This window comes from Cetorhinus maximus, chromosome 8 (assembly GCF_964194155.1).
Source record: "Cetorhinus maximus chromosome 8, sCetMax3.hap1.1, whole genome shotgun sequence".
Lineage (NCBI taxonomy): Eukaryota > Metazoa > Chordata > Chondrichthyes > Lamniformes > Cetorhinidae > Cetorhinus > Cetorhinus maximus.
In genome coordinates, this window is record NC_135886.1 from 40,125,078 (window position 1) to 40,139,417 (window position 14,340).

At 44.1% G+C, this 14,340-nt stretch overlaps 1 protein-coding gene across 1 annotated transcript in view; it reads right to left on the bottom strand.

Annotated features, from left to right (window-relative positions):
- The window catches only part of ppfia4 (PTPRF interacting protein alpha 4), a 585,677-nt gene that overhangs the window by 164,610 nt on the left and 406,727 nt on the right, over positions 1–14,340 (bottom strand). Inside the window, exon 2 of the mRNA XM_078546714.1 lies at positions 6,161–6,262. Coding sequence (XP_078402840.1) covers positions 6,161–6,262 — 102 coding nt within the window. The remainder of the gene's footprint in view (positions 1–6,160; positions 6,263–14,340) is intronic.

Consider the following 14,340-nt stretch of genomic DNA (forward strand, 5'->3'; position numbering starts at 1 on the left):
GGCGGAGGGAGGGGCAGGCGGAGGGAGGGGCAGGCGAGAGGGGGCGCGGAGGGAGGGGCAGGCGGAGGGAGGGGCAGGCGGAGGGAGGGGCAGGCGGAGGGGGGGGCAGGCGGAGGGGGGGCAGGCGGAGGCGGGGGCAGGCGGAGGCGGGGGCAGGCGGAGGCGGGGGCAGGCGGAGGTGGGGCAGGCGGAGGTGGGGCAGGCGGAGGTGGGGCAGGCGGAGGTGGGGCAGGCGGAGGTGGGGCAGGCGGAGGTGGGGCAGGCGGAGGTGGGGCAGGCGGAGGTGGGGCAGGCGGAGGGAGGGAGGGCGGGCGGAGGGTGGGTAGGAGCGGCAGGCGGAGGCGGGCCAGGCGAAGGGTGGGCGGGAGGGGCAGGTGGAGGGTGGGAGGGCGGGTGGGAGGGGCAGGGGAAGGGAGGGAGGGCGGGCGGGCGTGAGAGGCAGGGGAAGGGAGGGAGGGCGGGCGTGAGGGGCAGGGGAAGGAAGGGAGGGAGGGCGGGCGTGAGGGGCAGTGGAAGGGAGGGAGGGCGGGCGGGAGGGGCAGGCAGAGGGAGGGAGGGAGGGAGGGAGGGGCAGGCAGAGGGAGGGAGGGAGGGAGGGGCAGGCAGAGGGAGGGAAGGTGGGAGGGGCAGGCGGAGGGAAGGGCAGGTGGAGGGAGGGAGTGGGGCAGGCAGAATGATGAGGGAGGGCAGGGAGGAGCAGGCGGATGGAGTGTGGGGAGGGAGGGAGGAATGGAGGGAGGGAGAGAGGGGCAGGAGGGAGAGAGGGGCAGGCATAGGGGGAGGGGGAGAGAGAGGGAGCGAATGAGAGGGGGAGGGAGGGAGGGAGGGGCAGGCAGAGGGAGGGAGGGGCTGGCGGAGCGATGGAGGGGCTGGCGGAGCGATGGAGGGAGGGAGGGAGTGGCAGGTGGAGGGAGTGAGGGAGGGAGGGTCAGGCAGAGGGAGGGAGGGGCAGGCAGGGGGAGGGGCAGGCAGGAGGAGGGAGGGGAGAGGGCAAGGGAGGGGAGGGCGAGGGCGAGGGAGGGAGGGCGAGGGAGGGGAGGGCGAGGGAGGGGAGGGCGAGGGAGGGGAGGGCGAGGGAGGGGAGGGCGAGGGAGGGGAGGGCGAGGGAGGGGAGGCGAGGGAGGGAGGGTGAGGGAGGGGAGGGCGAGGGAGGGGAGGGCGAGGGAGGGGAGGGCGTGGGAGGGGAGGGCGAGGGAGGGAGGGCGAGGGAGGGGAGGGCGAGGAGGGGGGCGTGGGAGACGGAGGGGGCAAGGGAGAGGGAGCGTGGGAGGGGGAGGAAGGGAAGCAGAGGGAGAGGGAGGGAGGGTGAGGGAGGGGGAGGGAGGGGGAGGGAGGGGGAGGGAGGGGGAGGGAGGGCGAGGGGGGATGGGGAGGGGGAGGGAGGGTGCAGGAGGGAGGCAGAGAGAGAGGGAGGGAGGGGCAGGCAGAGAGAGTGAGAAGCAAACAGAGAGAGGGAGGGAATGTGGGAGAGGGAGCAAGAAGCAAGCAGAAAGAGAGAGAGAGAGGGGGGTGAGAGGGGGAGAGAGAGAGAGAGAGAGAGAGAGAGAGAGAGAGAGAGTGTCCAGAGACAATACAGAGTTACTGAGATGGAAAAGATAAAGATTGAATGGCAGAAAGCTGGAGGAAAGCCACTCTCTGGATCCATTCCAGTATACATTTTACCCACACAGACAAATAAACAGATTAAACTTTCTCGCAATTGCTTTTTCTCTTTTAATCCTAACCACGTTTTGACTTTCTGCCTGATTTCAGTTTAATACCTCTTACATACAGTATCATCCAGCTCTCAATAATATGAAATACATCGTTATGAATCAGATTATGAACACTGCATAAGAATTTATTTTGTTTGGCAAAGAAGGCTGGTAAATAGTAAAAGAACAGCCTATGACTCTGTGGCTCTATGGCATTAATATCCAGTTTGATATCATTGCTGACAAGAGATGATGAAAGGTAGAGTGAAGGAGCTGGCTTTAATCGTTAGTTAAAGGGTAATTAAATGGTAGTTGAAATGGGTGAAATTGAAACGGGTGAAACTGAGAATTGAGGTGGGTTCAACAGAGTCATGTTACAATATACAAATGTTTCAATACATTTTCTTAGAGAATGGCAGGATTTGTGCCCATGGCTGACTCTATATAGCATGTGATTTAAGCTGGCTCCCATCCGAGTAAAAAGTCCTCACCAAAATCCAGGTGAGGGGGGTGGGGAAGAGAAGTGGAGACGGAAAGAAAAATGGAGATCGATTCACTGTTAAATTAGTCTAACACATCCAGCAGCAGTCAGAAATAATAAGGCCCAAAGCACAGCAGATGGTAGCAGGCCTCCTCTTTGGACTGGGAATTGGCCTGGGGCGAGCTGGAGAGAGAAGGAAAATGAACATAAAAATTTTAAATGGCTAAAAATAAAAGCTTTTTTTTCAGGAATGGAACACATAAGTATGTAGGAGCTGGAGGAGATAAGCAGTCAGAATAAGGAAGGGGAGGCTTTAATAAATCAAAGGGCTTTGCTAAAAAAAAACCCTGGCCATCGTGGAAAAAGATGAATATAATGAATGAAGTTGGGTCTACTAGTTAATAATTATACTAATTAATGAATTATAAGAAATTTAGTACTGGAAGCTGAAAGTGGCAGTTGGAATATGAAGCGGAGTATAGCTGGCTGAATGAAGGCATAATTAAAGCTGGGGAGTGAAATGAAGTTTTATGCAATAGCAGACGAAGATTGTAAAAGGAAAAGGTGAGATTATGTAGATCTTTTAGCTACTTTTGTCTAAGAATTCGACGGCAATCAAAGAGTTGAGTTATCTTAGATTGAGTAAAATATGACAATTTGGATAGAAGACAGAAAAAACTAACTGTCCTTCCCCCTTCCTTGGTGATTTCTTTGGTGAAGTTTTCATCAATGGATTAAGATTAATTGGAATGGTTTAGCAAACTACAGAAAGTGTATATATTTATATAAAATTATGTTTAAAAGTACAGTAAAGCTCAACAAGGTGATGCAGAATTTATTTTAAAGAGAGGCAGGAGTATAAAAATTAAAGAAATCTGCAACAGATCAGCCAGCCTTGCAAAAGTGTTTCTTTCCTTAATTTTCCTTTTCCTTTCATTTTCTTACTATTTTTCCTCTATGAATTTGTGCTACACTTTTCACCAAGCTTGCTTCTTTACAGATGCTTCTGCTCTTTAGTTGTGGCTCAGTGGCAGCGTTCTTGCCTCTGCTATTTACCAGCATTCTTTGGCAAACAAAATAAACTCTTATGCTGTCCCACTCCAAAGGACTTGAACACAGAATCTAGGCTTATACTCCAGCGCAGTAATCAGGGAATGCTGCATTGGCTGAGGTGCCGTTTTCCAGCTGGGATGTCAAAGTGAGGCCCTGGTGGAAGTAAAAGATCACATGGCACCATACCTTGGAGGAGCAGGGGAGTCCTCCTCGGTGTCCTGGTCAATATTTATCCCTCAACCAACATTGTTAAAATACATTATTTGGTCATTATTTCTTGCTGTTTATGGGAATTGCTGTGCTCAATCTGGCTGCTTCATTTCCCTATTCATTACAGCAGCGATTACCCTTCAAAAGTACTTCATTTAATTGGTAGTAAACCGCTATGGGAGGCCCTGAGGTTATGAAAGGCATTATATAAATGCAAGTCTTCTCTATCAAGTAGCTTTTTATACCACTCAGTAGGTTTCTGTTATTTCATTCATTAACCTCTTCTCTGTGATTCAATGTTTTCTTGCCCCAGCCTGGTCCTTTTTTCTCTTCCACTCCACAAAGGGTTTTAATCATCTTTCAGGCTCAGAAAGGGTCTTACACTTAAAAACTAACTGGTCATTTACTTATAAAAAAATTATTACTGGACTTTGTGCATTTCCAGAATTTTCTGTTTTTGACTTTGATTTTAAGCAGTTGCAGTTTGTTCTTTTATTTTTTGGAAGCAAGTATACATGATTCACTGCTTAGTAATAGGCCCAAGGTAGAGAAAATGAGAAGATAAGGACCATCAGAGTCTCAGCTATCAAACTGTGAATAAATTCAACATCATGTCATGGGTCAGAAAAAAATGATAATACAATAATTGCAATTGAATTCAGAAACTCTGATTTGAAAGCAATGGATAAAAAACTGGGAGAATAAATTAAACGAATATACTGGAAGATGCCACAAGGTAAAGACTTTTAGCAGTACATTAGACACAGTTTAAGTGAGCTGGTGTCAAAAGTTAGAGCAGACAATTAAATGGGAGTGCTCAGCTGCTGTGTTGCATAAAATCTGAGCATATGGAGGAACAAATAGATACTCTTTGATCTTCAGAGTCATCACTGATGTTGTATTGGAGATCAAGAAAGAAGTGTTTGTTTGTAAGCCAACATGTTTAGGCTATTTGCCTGGAAAGAACCTTAATAGCTAGATTTGAAAGGTCACCTGACACGTCTCCAATTTACCTGCCAGAGTCAGATCATGCCTGAATACAAACTTTTCCAAAGCATTTAACTAAAAGTACATAGACTATACAGCAGAGAAAAAGGCTGTTTGGCCCAGTTAGTTCCGTTATGACGTGGCAGATGATGTGTGCCAGGCAGATCAAATCCATGAGGGAAACTTGGTCATGTGGTCACAACTGTTTTGCAATTTGTATTTATTTCGAGATGCATGCTTTGAATTCAGAAGTAATAAGATTACCACGACGTCAGAGGTTTTTAAAAAACTAAATTAAACATTTATTAACAAAAGAAAAGATTTCAAGCATATACATAAATCTACAAATTACAACTATAATAACTTCCAAAACCCCTAATTAATCTGGCTTCCAGTTACACCCCCATTAAAACAAATAGATTTAAACAGACCCAGGAAAAGCAACACAATACCCTGGACAGTGGAATTCAAAGTGAGTTTTCTCAACTTTGGTTCCTGTAGACAGCAACTTGATACACAGAGGCTGGAGGCTTTTCACATTTGTCTTTGGAACTTTACCTTTCTTATAATATAAATCTTTCATAGTGTTCATATTATCAGTAACCTTTGGGAAAAATAAAGACACTGTTTGGCTTATATTCTTCTGGCTAGGTGTAACATCCTACCATCTCTTTGAAATTCAAACTACCCTAATTTATCTATAAATGCAAATTTTCCTCACACCTCACATTCTAAAACTTCATACATGTTTATGTATTTAGCATTTCAAACCTAGCTTCTTTATTGATGACTCAAAGCCTGCTGACCAACTGTCTCCAATGCAATTAAATCCCACACACAGAGAAACTATCCAAACCCCACTATTAACCTATCTTTACAATAATTCATAACATTATGATAATTATTATATTTTCATGACATTCCCACCATATTTACATCATTGCCTTTTATCCAAGGGGGTCACTTGATAAATTAACTGCTCCGAGTGATACTGAACCACGTAAATTAGGAAGCTTTGAAGTTTAATCTTCAGTCTATATTAAAGCAGCTGATCAAGCTTGGGAGTCATTAATGGCCAGATGGGAAAACACAAATGTCTTAACAAGTATCCTAAGCCTGCTGGAAGATACAATACTGAATGAAGACAGCGTTGAGATTGGCTGTGATAAATTTCTCACCCAAGTCAAGTAACTTGTGGACTTGCACATCAACAACAATCACTTGGAGAAAACGTGGCGGGTTACTGGCATCTACAGAGATCTTTACCACAACATGAGACAGTGCCATCAGCAATACAGAGGGGGGAGATGGTGGAATGTTTAGAGGACAAGCTAGACTGCGTCGCAGAGCTGCAGAGCACCAACTCAACATCATCACTCACCAAATGCCTGATCTCAACTATTCTGGGAACTACTGAATGCAATTCAGAAACTTGCATACTGGGTAAGAAGGAAAAATCCATGGGACATGCATTTAATGTCCTTCCCCTATTCAACTCCTAAAGATCCGAATCACAGTAGGGGAAGCGGAAAAATACCTTCACTCACCCGTAATAAAATGTATTTTTTGACAATCAGCCATATACATATTAGAGATTTAAGATCCACTGATCTATACTGGTGTTCTCTCTATACAGACTTGTTTGAAACAGCTACCAATGTCTTTCTCAGTTGAGTCTCATAACCGTTATCCCTTTAATTTATCTCGTAAAATGGGATTGATTGGTCTTACTCACTCTGGTATTGTTCCTCTCTGCTTTCAGTTCAGAGATCTCCTCCTCTTTCTCCAAAAGTTGTTCCCTGCAGGCATTCAATTCCTTTGTTAGTGCGGCAAACTCCTGCAAAAGGAACAGAAGTTTTGCACATCTGTTTAGTAATAATTCAAGATAATACATACAGCATTTGATGGCAATTAAAAATTATGTCGGAATCAGGAATTATCTTTTCCAGGTGAAGTACTGTAAATTTTCTCCTTCTATCTTAGTGTTTTTGAAGAGTCCTCACAAATCACTAACTGTGACAGTTGAACGGCCCAAAGTCATCATGGGAAAATAAAGGTTGTTTGCAGTTGAAAACTATTTTAGGGACATCTAGCTTCCACTTCCAGAGCACTGACCACAGTTCAATATTAGTTAAATGAGAATCATAAACCAGCAACCAAGGGGTTAAAACCTGGGAGGTGAGTAAAAATGCACAACTGCACAAGACTGCGTGCGTGTACTTATGCAGACACATGTGAAGGGAGTGTAAAAATAGGAACTTTCATACAAAACCATACAAGGAAGATTTTAAAGAAAAGATTGGCCACTCTCATTCCGTCTTATGTTTTTGAAAAGAAATCTGTTTGGACTGCAATACTTCAAAGGGCACTTCTTGGAAAGTTAGAGCTGAAGAAGTGTCACATAGCGTTTTACAAGTGTATTTTACAGTTCAAAACCCCTAGGGTAGGTTAACATCACTGTCAATAATACAAAGCCTACACTGACATTGGGCAGGAGGAAAGTAACAAAATTGGGGGCAGGGTTGAAAGAGCTAATATAAAGAGGGATAAAAATATATATTTTTAAAAAAAGGCTTTTGAAATCAGTAGGGAGATTGTAAAGCTGGAAGGATTTGAGGACAGCATGATAGAGCAGGATGGGGACAGTAACAGAAAGAAAAGCACATTCCTGTCCATGGCGGTGTGAAGAGCAGAGAGGGGAATTGATCACTGTCAGAATAGTAGGCAAGTCAGAACACAAGACTGCAGAGACACCAGAGGGATAGCAGAGACCATAGAATAAGGATCTTGAAACTCATTTGAATGTGTACAGGGAGTCGATGATACCCGGCTTGGATAATGGAATTAGAGGATTTTCAGCAAGCAACAATATATTTTTTTCTCCATTCATGGGTTGTAGGCATCGCTGACTAGGCAAGCATTTATTTCCCAGCCCTAACTGTCCATGAGAAGGTGGTGGTGAGCTGTCTTCTTGAACCGCTGCAGTCCATGTGGTATGGATACACCCACAGTGCTGTTGGGGAGGGGGGTTCCAGGATTTTGACCCAGTGACAATGAAGGAATGGCGATATATTTCCAAGTCAGGATAATGAGTGGCATGGAGGGGAACTTCCAAGTGGTGGTGTTCCTATCTCCATCTAAGGAGCCTTGGTGAGTTCCTGCAACGCATCTTGTAGATGGTACACACTGCTGCCACTGTGCGTCAGTGGTGAAGGGAGTGAATGTTTGTGGATGGGGTGCCAATCAAGTGGGCTGCTTTTTCCTGGATGGTGTCAAGCTTCGTGAGTGTTGTTGGAGCTGCACTCATCCAGGCAAGTGGAAAGTATTCCATCACACTCCTGACTTGTGCCTTGTAGATGATGGACAGGCTTTGGGGAGTCAGGAGGTGAGCTACTTCCTAACCTCTGACCTGTTCTTATAGCCACAGTGTTTACATGGCTAGTCTAGTTCATGAGCAGTGACAAAATACATGAATTAAAACTTATGCAGAGTGGAAGTGGGGAGGATGACTTAAAGCATTAAAGAATTCAAACATCAAGATGATAAAGTGATAGCCATAGTGAGGAAGAGGGAAAGGCAGGGACAAGTGATGTTTCCAAGGCAGTCATAATGATGAAATGAATATTAGAAAGAAATGCATTTCAGGACTAGTGGCACACTAAGGTCCCACTCCGATGAAAGGTCACGGACCTGAAACATAACTGTTTTTCTCTCCCTTGCTGTTGCCTGACCAATGGAGTATTCCCAGTATTTTCTGTTTGTATTTCAGGTTTCCAGCAGTTTTTCTTTTTTGTGTTCTAAAGGTCCCATATCACTGGATTAGCCATTGGGTAAATGTATCATTTGGTGCTGAGCTATGTAGACCAAGAGACACGCAGGTACACTCTCTGTTCCATGCTGGCTTAGCTCAATTGCGTCAAGGGTAGGGACACAACAGTTCGGATAAGTGTCCTCAGGTTTGGGGAAGTGGTAGATAATGTCTGTAAAAGCATGGAAGAGTCAGTCTGGTTTTTAAACTTACTCCAGTAACAGATGGTGGAAAGTGCAAGTGTGGATATCAATGAGAAGAATGTCCGGTTTGGCTACAATGCCAGTCTGTTGGCACTTGCTATTTGAGCCCAAATATGAAGAATGCTAATGCAGATCAGAAAGCTTCCAGCACCTATAGGACCAATCCTTCAAAATAAATTGTCATCTTCAAGGGAAAAGGTGACAAACTAGGGACCAGCACAACAAAAGAAAATCAGCGCAACCAGTCTGTGGTAATCTGATGTGTAATATACCTTAAGAAAAATGTGAGAATGGAAGATCACATGATCTTAGTATCCAAAAGCAGGGGCTACCTCAGTAGTCAGTAGGAGTAGTCTAGAGTTAGAGTCTGTAATTTAGAGACAGGCTTTGAGTTGTAAGCACACAAGTGTAACTGCTGAGTTCCTATGTAAATAAATAGAATGCGTTCTACATAAGAACTGTCTGCTGATCTACTCTGTCTATGGTACCAACTCAGCCATCCCGAAACAAACATGTAACCCAGATCTATTAGTCCAACTAAACTAGTGACCAGGATCCAACAAACTGGTGATGAGGATAAAGCAAGAAAAATAAAGGGAGGAGAAGAAAAAAAGCAAAAGGCGAGGAAGGAAGTCAAGTGAATTGAAATCGGGCCATACCTCACATGGTAATTGTAAGTAGAATTTCTGTCTTAACTGTCGAAGCAATCCCCTCGAGGCATGCCACAGCTTGGAAGAGTTGATATTTTCGACCCAACCGCGGACAATTGGTCTCATTATGTTGAACGCCTAGCGTTCTTTTTCCAAGCTAACAACATTGCAGGGGAGGAGAAGAGGTGAGCGATCCTCTTATCCACATGTGGAGTAAGACCTATGGATTGATTCGAAGTTTAATGGCTCTCAGTACCCCGGATACAAAAAGTTGTGGTCACTTAGTGAAGCTTGTGAAGAGTCATTACCAGCCCAAGCCCTCGGTAATGATGCAACGGTTCAAATTTAACTCAAGGAAAGAGCCCCAGGGGAGACGGTTGCTTGTTATGTGGCAAGTCTGAAACAGTTAACAGAATATTGCAAGTTTGGTTCTCCTATAAATGATATGCTTAGAGATCATTTGGTGTGCAGTATAGATGAAGATATGATTCAGAAGAGATTACTGTCAGAAACAAATTTGGATTTTCAGGAGCTAGAAATAACACTGGCCATGGAAAGCACAATGAGGGACTCAAAAGCCATAGAGAGCGAGCAAAATGGCACCGTCCTCCATGTTGGGCAGGGAGCCCCAGCCAAAAAGGCCGCGAAAATGCACAGCTCTGATGAGAAGCGGAAAGCAGCCACTGCTTGCAGACAAATACAAAGAAATGAAGTGGCAGCGAAAACATGGAATAATGGTAACAGAGGTGGAAGTCGACAACCTTGTAATCAATGGAAGTTCAAAAGAAAAAACCCTGTGAGATCCATAATGTAGAAGAGCCTGAAGTAACAGTTTCAGATACTTATTCATTGTATAATTTAAAGGTAGGAAGAACAGAACCAATCTGTGTAACAGGGAGGGTGAATGATAGATCTATCAGAATGGAGGTGGACGCAGGAGCTTTCACTACGGTAATAGGTGAGCATACCTTCACATACCTGAATTATGGGGAATGTAAATTAAATTTGGAAGAAACAGATGCCAAATTGAAAACTTACACAGGAGAAGACATCAAAATCAAAGACATAAGCATGGTTACTGTACAGTACGGAAGTCAATCAGTTAAATTACCCTTGATGGTGGTAGCAGGTGAGAAGCCAAGTCTCCTTTGACGAAACTGGCTGAAAGTATTTAAATTGAATTGGGCTGAGATTTAATGGGCTACCTGAGCTACTACAAAAATACACCTCAGTTTTCCAAGATGAACTCGGAAAGATCCAGGCAACACAAGCTAAAATTCATATGGATGCAGACACTACCCCCCAATGCAATGCGGGAAAAGGTAGATGCCGAATTGGACGGACTAGAGAAACTGGGAGTTATACAACCTGTGCAGTTCCCAGAATGGGCAGCACCAATAGTTCCCGACCTTGGTGTTTGAATTTATGAAGACTACAAATTGACTGTTAATAAAGTGGCTAAGTTGGGCTGATACCCTATACCAAAAATTGAAGACCTGAATGCTAAGCTGGCAGATGGAACTGCCTACACGAAGCTTGAAATGAGTCGTGTTTATTAACAATTGGAGTTAGAGAAGGCCTCGAGAAATTTGTCACAATTAATACACACAAAGGGTGGTACCTATATACCCGTTTGCCTTTTGGCGTACCAAAAGTTTGCGTCATATTCCAGAGAACAATGGAAAGTTTACTGCAGAGATTGCCTCACGTTGTAGATTATTTAGATGACGTTCTGGTGACAGGGCTGACTGAAAAGGAACTTTTGGCTAACTTGGAAGACATTTTGAAACGTTTCTAACAGTGCACTTAAAAAAAAGAAAAGTGCACATTCCAAGCGAAAGAGATAATTTATTTAGGTCACAGGGTAGATTCACAGAGCCCCCACCCAGTTGAGGGAAAGGTGAGAGCCATTAGAAAGGCACCAGCGCCAAAGGGCACCTCCGAACTCAAATCATTCTTGGAGGTGATCAATTACTATGGACACTTCTTGACTAATTTGTTGACAGAACTGGCACTCCTGTATTACTTACTCAAGAAAAACCAACATTGGTTTTGGCAAACACCACAGAAAGAAGCTTTCACAAAGGTGAAACAACTGTTGCACTCATCCACCCTATTAGTACATTTTGACCAAAGAAAAGAGTTAGTTTTGACATGTGACGCTATGGAGTGGGAGCAGTGCTCTCCCATCGAATGGACAATGGTTCAGAACGTCCTATTGGATATGTATCAAGAAAGCTCAACACAGCAGAAAAGGGATACTCACAAATGGAAAGTGAAGGCTCGTCAATCATCTTAGTTGTCAAGATATTTCACCACTATGTACACAGTCATCATTTTACTATTGTTTCTGACCACAAGCCTTTGCTAGGATTGTTCAGGGAGGACAAGGCTATACCAATCATAGCCTCAGCAAAAATACAGAGATGGGCATTGATCCTGGCAGCGTATGTGTATACTTTCATCCACAGGCCTAGAAATCAGATTGCAATCGCTGATGCGCTTAATCATTTGCCTTTGAAAGAAAACGATGAGGATGTTCCTCAAGAACTCATTTTATTATTGAACTTCTTAGGTTCATCACCGATATGTGCTAGACAGATAAGAGATTGGGCAAGTCGAGACCCAGTCTTATCCAAAGTACGAGAACAAGTTCTTCACGGTTGGTCACAAGAGCAGGAATCTGACAAAATGAAACCGTATTTTCACAGAAGGTATGAGATAATCAACCAGGATGGTATCTTATTGTGAGGAGTTCAAGTGATTGTTCCCCAAAAGGACGAAAGCCATTGTTAACTGAACTACATGGTGCACATAGCATGCTCTGTGGCATTTGGTGGCCTGGAATGGATGGAGAAATAGAGAGCTTAGTGAGAAGTTGTATGCAGTGTCAGCAAGTGTAAAAGTTACCTCCAACAGCTCCATTACACCCTTGGGAGTGGCCAGGAAGGCCATGGGTGCGATTACATATTGACTATGCGGGAACTTTTCTGGGAACAATGTTTCTCCTTATTGTTGATACTCAGTCGAAATGGATGGACATATATGAGGCGAAGTCGCCAACATTTTCTGCTACAATTGACAAGCTACGCCAAAGTTTCGCCATCAACAGACTACCAGAAGTGGTCATATCAGATAACGGCACGGCATTTATGAGAGCTGAGTTTCAACGGTTTATCAGCCTCAACAGTATCGCTCATGTAAAAATTTCACCATACCACCCTTCCTCGAATGGACTGGCCAAGACAGCGGTTCAAACATTTACAACTGGCATGAAGAAATTAACTGGAGACTCCATAGCAACCAAGCTAGCATGTTTTCTTTTCCATTATACGAAAATTCCACCCCTCACACGACAACAGGTGTCACACCTGCGGAACTGTTGATGAAACGCCATCTCAAAACGAGATTAAGCTTAATAATGCCAAATTTAGGGGGGGTGGGGGAGGTGGAAAGGAGTCAGGGAAGTTAGAAAACTGGACATGACTGGCATAGTCACGACAGAAAGTTTACCATAGGAGAGACAGTATGTGAGAAAAATTTTGGAGAAGGACGCAGGTGGTTATCAGGTGAAAAAGAGGCAGTGACTGGACCTCTTTCTTACTACGAGAAAGTGGAACGCTGAGTCATACAGAGACATATAGATCATGGAAGGAGGAGAGAAACAAAGTTTCAGGAAATGATTTCTCCAGTGTTCACGACTGCGTCAACGTCTCCAGTTGAAAGAACTCAACTGAGTACAGATGTGTAAACATTCCTGGATACAAGGTGTTCAGAAAAAATGGGAAAGGAAGGGAAGGAGGAGGGGTGATGGTATTGGTTAAGGAGAGCATCGCAGTGCGGAGAAAGAGGGTGTCCCAGAGGGTTCAAGGACGGAATCAATTTGGCTAGAGCCAAGGAACAAAATTACATTGCTTGGTGCAGCCTATAGACTGCAAACTAGTGAGAAGGACGTAGAAGAACAAATCTGCAGGGAAATTACAGAGAGATGCAAGCATTAAAGAGTAGTTATAATGGGTGACTTTAATTACCCAAATGTAGACTGGGATAGTGATAGTGTAAAGGGTGGAGAAGGGCAAAACATCCTAGATTGTGTTCAGGAGAATTTTCTCCAGCAGTATGTATCCAATCCAACAAGAAAAGATACACTGTTGGACCTGGTTCTTAGAAATGAGGTGGGCCAAGTAGATCAAGTGACAGTGGGGGAAACATTTAGGAGACAGCGATCATTGTAATGTACGATTTAGGATGATGATAGAAAAGGACAATAGGCAATCCAGAGTAAGAATAATTAACTGGACAAGAGCCAACTTCGATGCGGAAGGAACAGAGCTAAGCCAGATAGACTGGAATGAAAGATTGGCAGGAAAAACTAGCTGAACAATGGGCTACCTTGAAAAAAGAATTGGTTCGGGTACACTCGAGCTTTATTTCATCAAAAGAGAAAGGTAGGGTAAACAAATCCAGAGATCCCTGGAAGAAAAAGGAGATAGAAATTAAGATTAAAAAGAAAAAGTGTGCTTATGACAGGTGTCAGGTAGAAAATGCAATTGAGAACCAAGAGGAATACAGAAGGTTCAGAGGGGAGGTGACAAAGCAGATTAGAGAAATGAAGAGGGATTATGAGAAAAGATTGGCAGCCAACATAAAGGGGAATCCCAAAGTCTTCTACAGGCATATAAATAGTAAAAAGGTGGTAAAAAGAATCAAGCCGATTAGGGGCCTAAAGGGAAATTTGCATATGGACAAAAGGGCCATGGCTGAGGTATTAAATGAGTACTTTGCATCCATCTTTACCAAGGAGGTAGGTGCCACCCAGGCCATGATGACAGACGATGAAACTGTCACTAGAAGGTTCAAAACTGATAAGGAGGAAATTTTGAACAGGCTGTCGGTTCTTCAAGCTGACAAGGCACCAGGACTGGATGAGATGCATCCAAGGATATTGAAGGAAGTGAGAGTAGAAATCGCAGGGGAAATAATTTTTCAGTCTTCCTTAGACTCAGGGCAGGTGCCAGAGGACTAGGAAATTGCAAACATTACACCCTTGTTCAGAAAAGATTGTAAGGATAAGCCCAGCAATTACAGACCAGTCAGTTTAACTTCAGTGGTGGGCAGGATTCTAGAAACAATTGTTCGGGATAGAATTAGTAGTCACATGGAAGAATATGTGTTGATAAGGAAGAGCCAGCATGGATTTCTAAAGGGGAAATCGTGTTTAACGAATTTGCTGGAGTTTTTTTTGAAGAGGTTA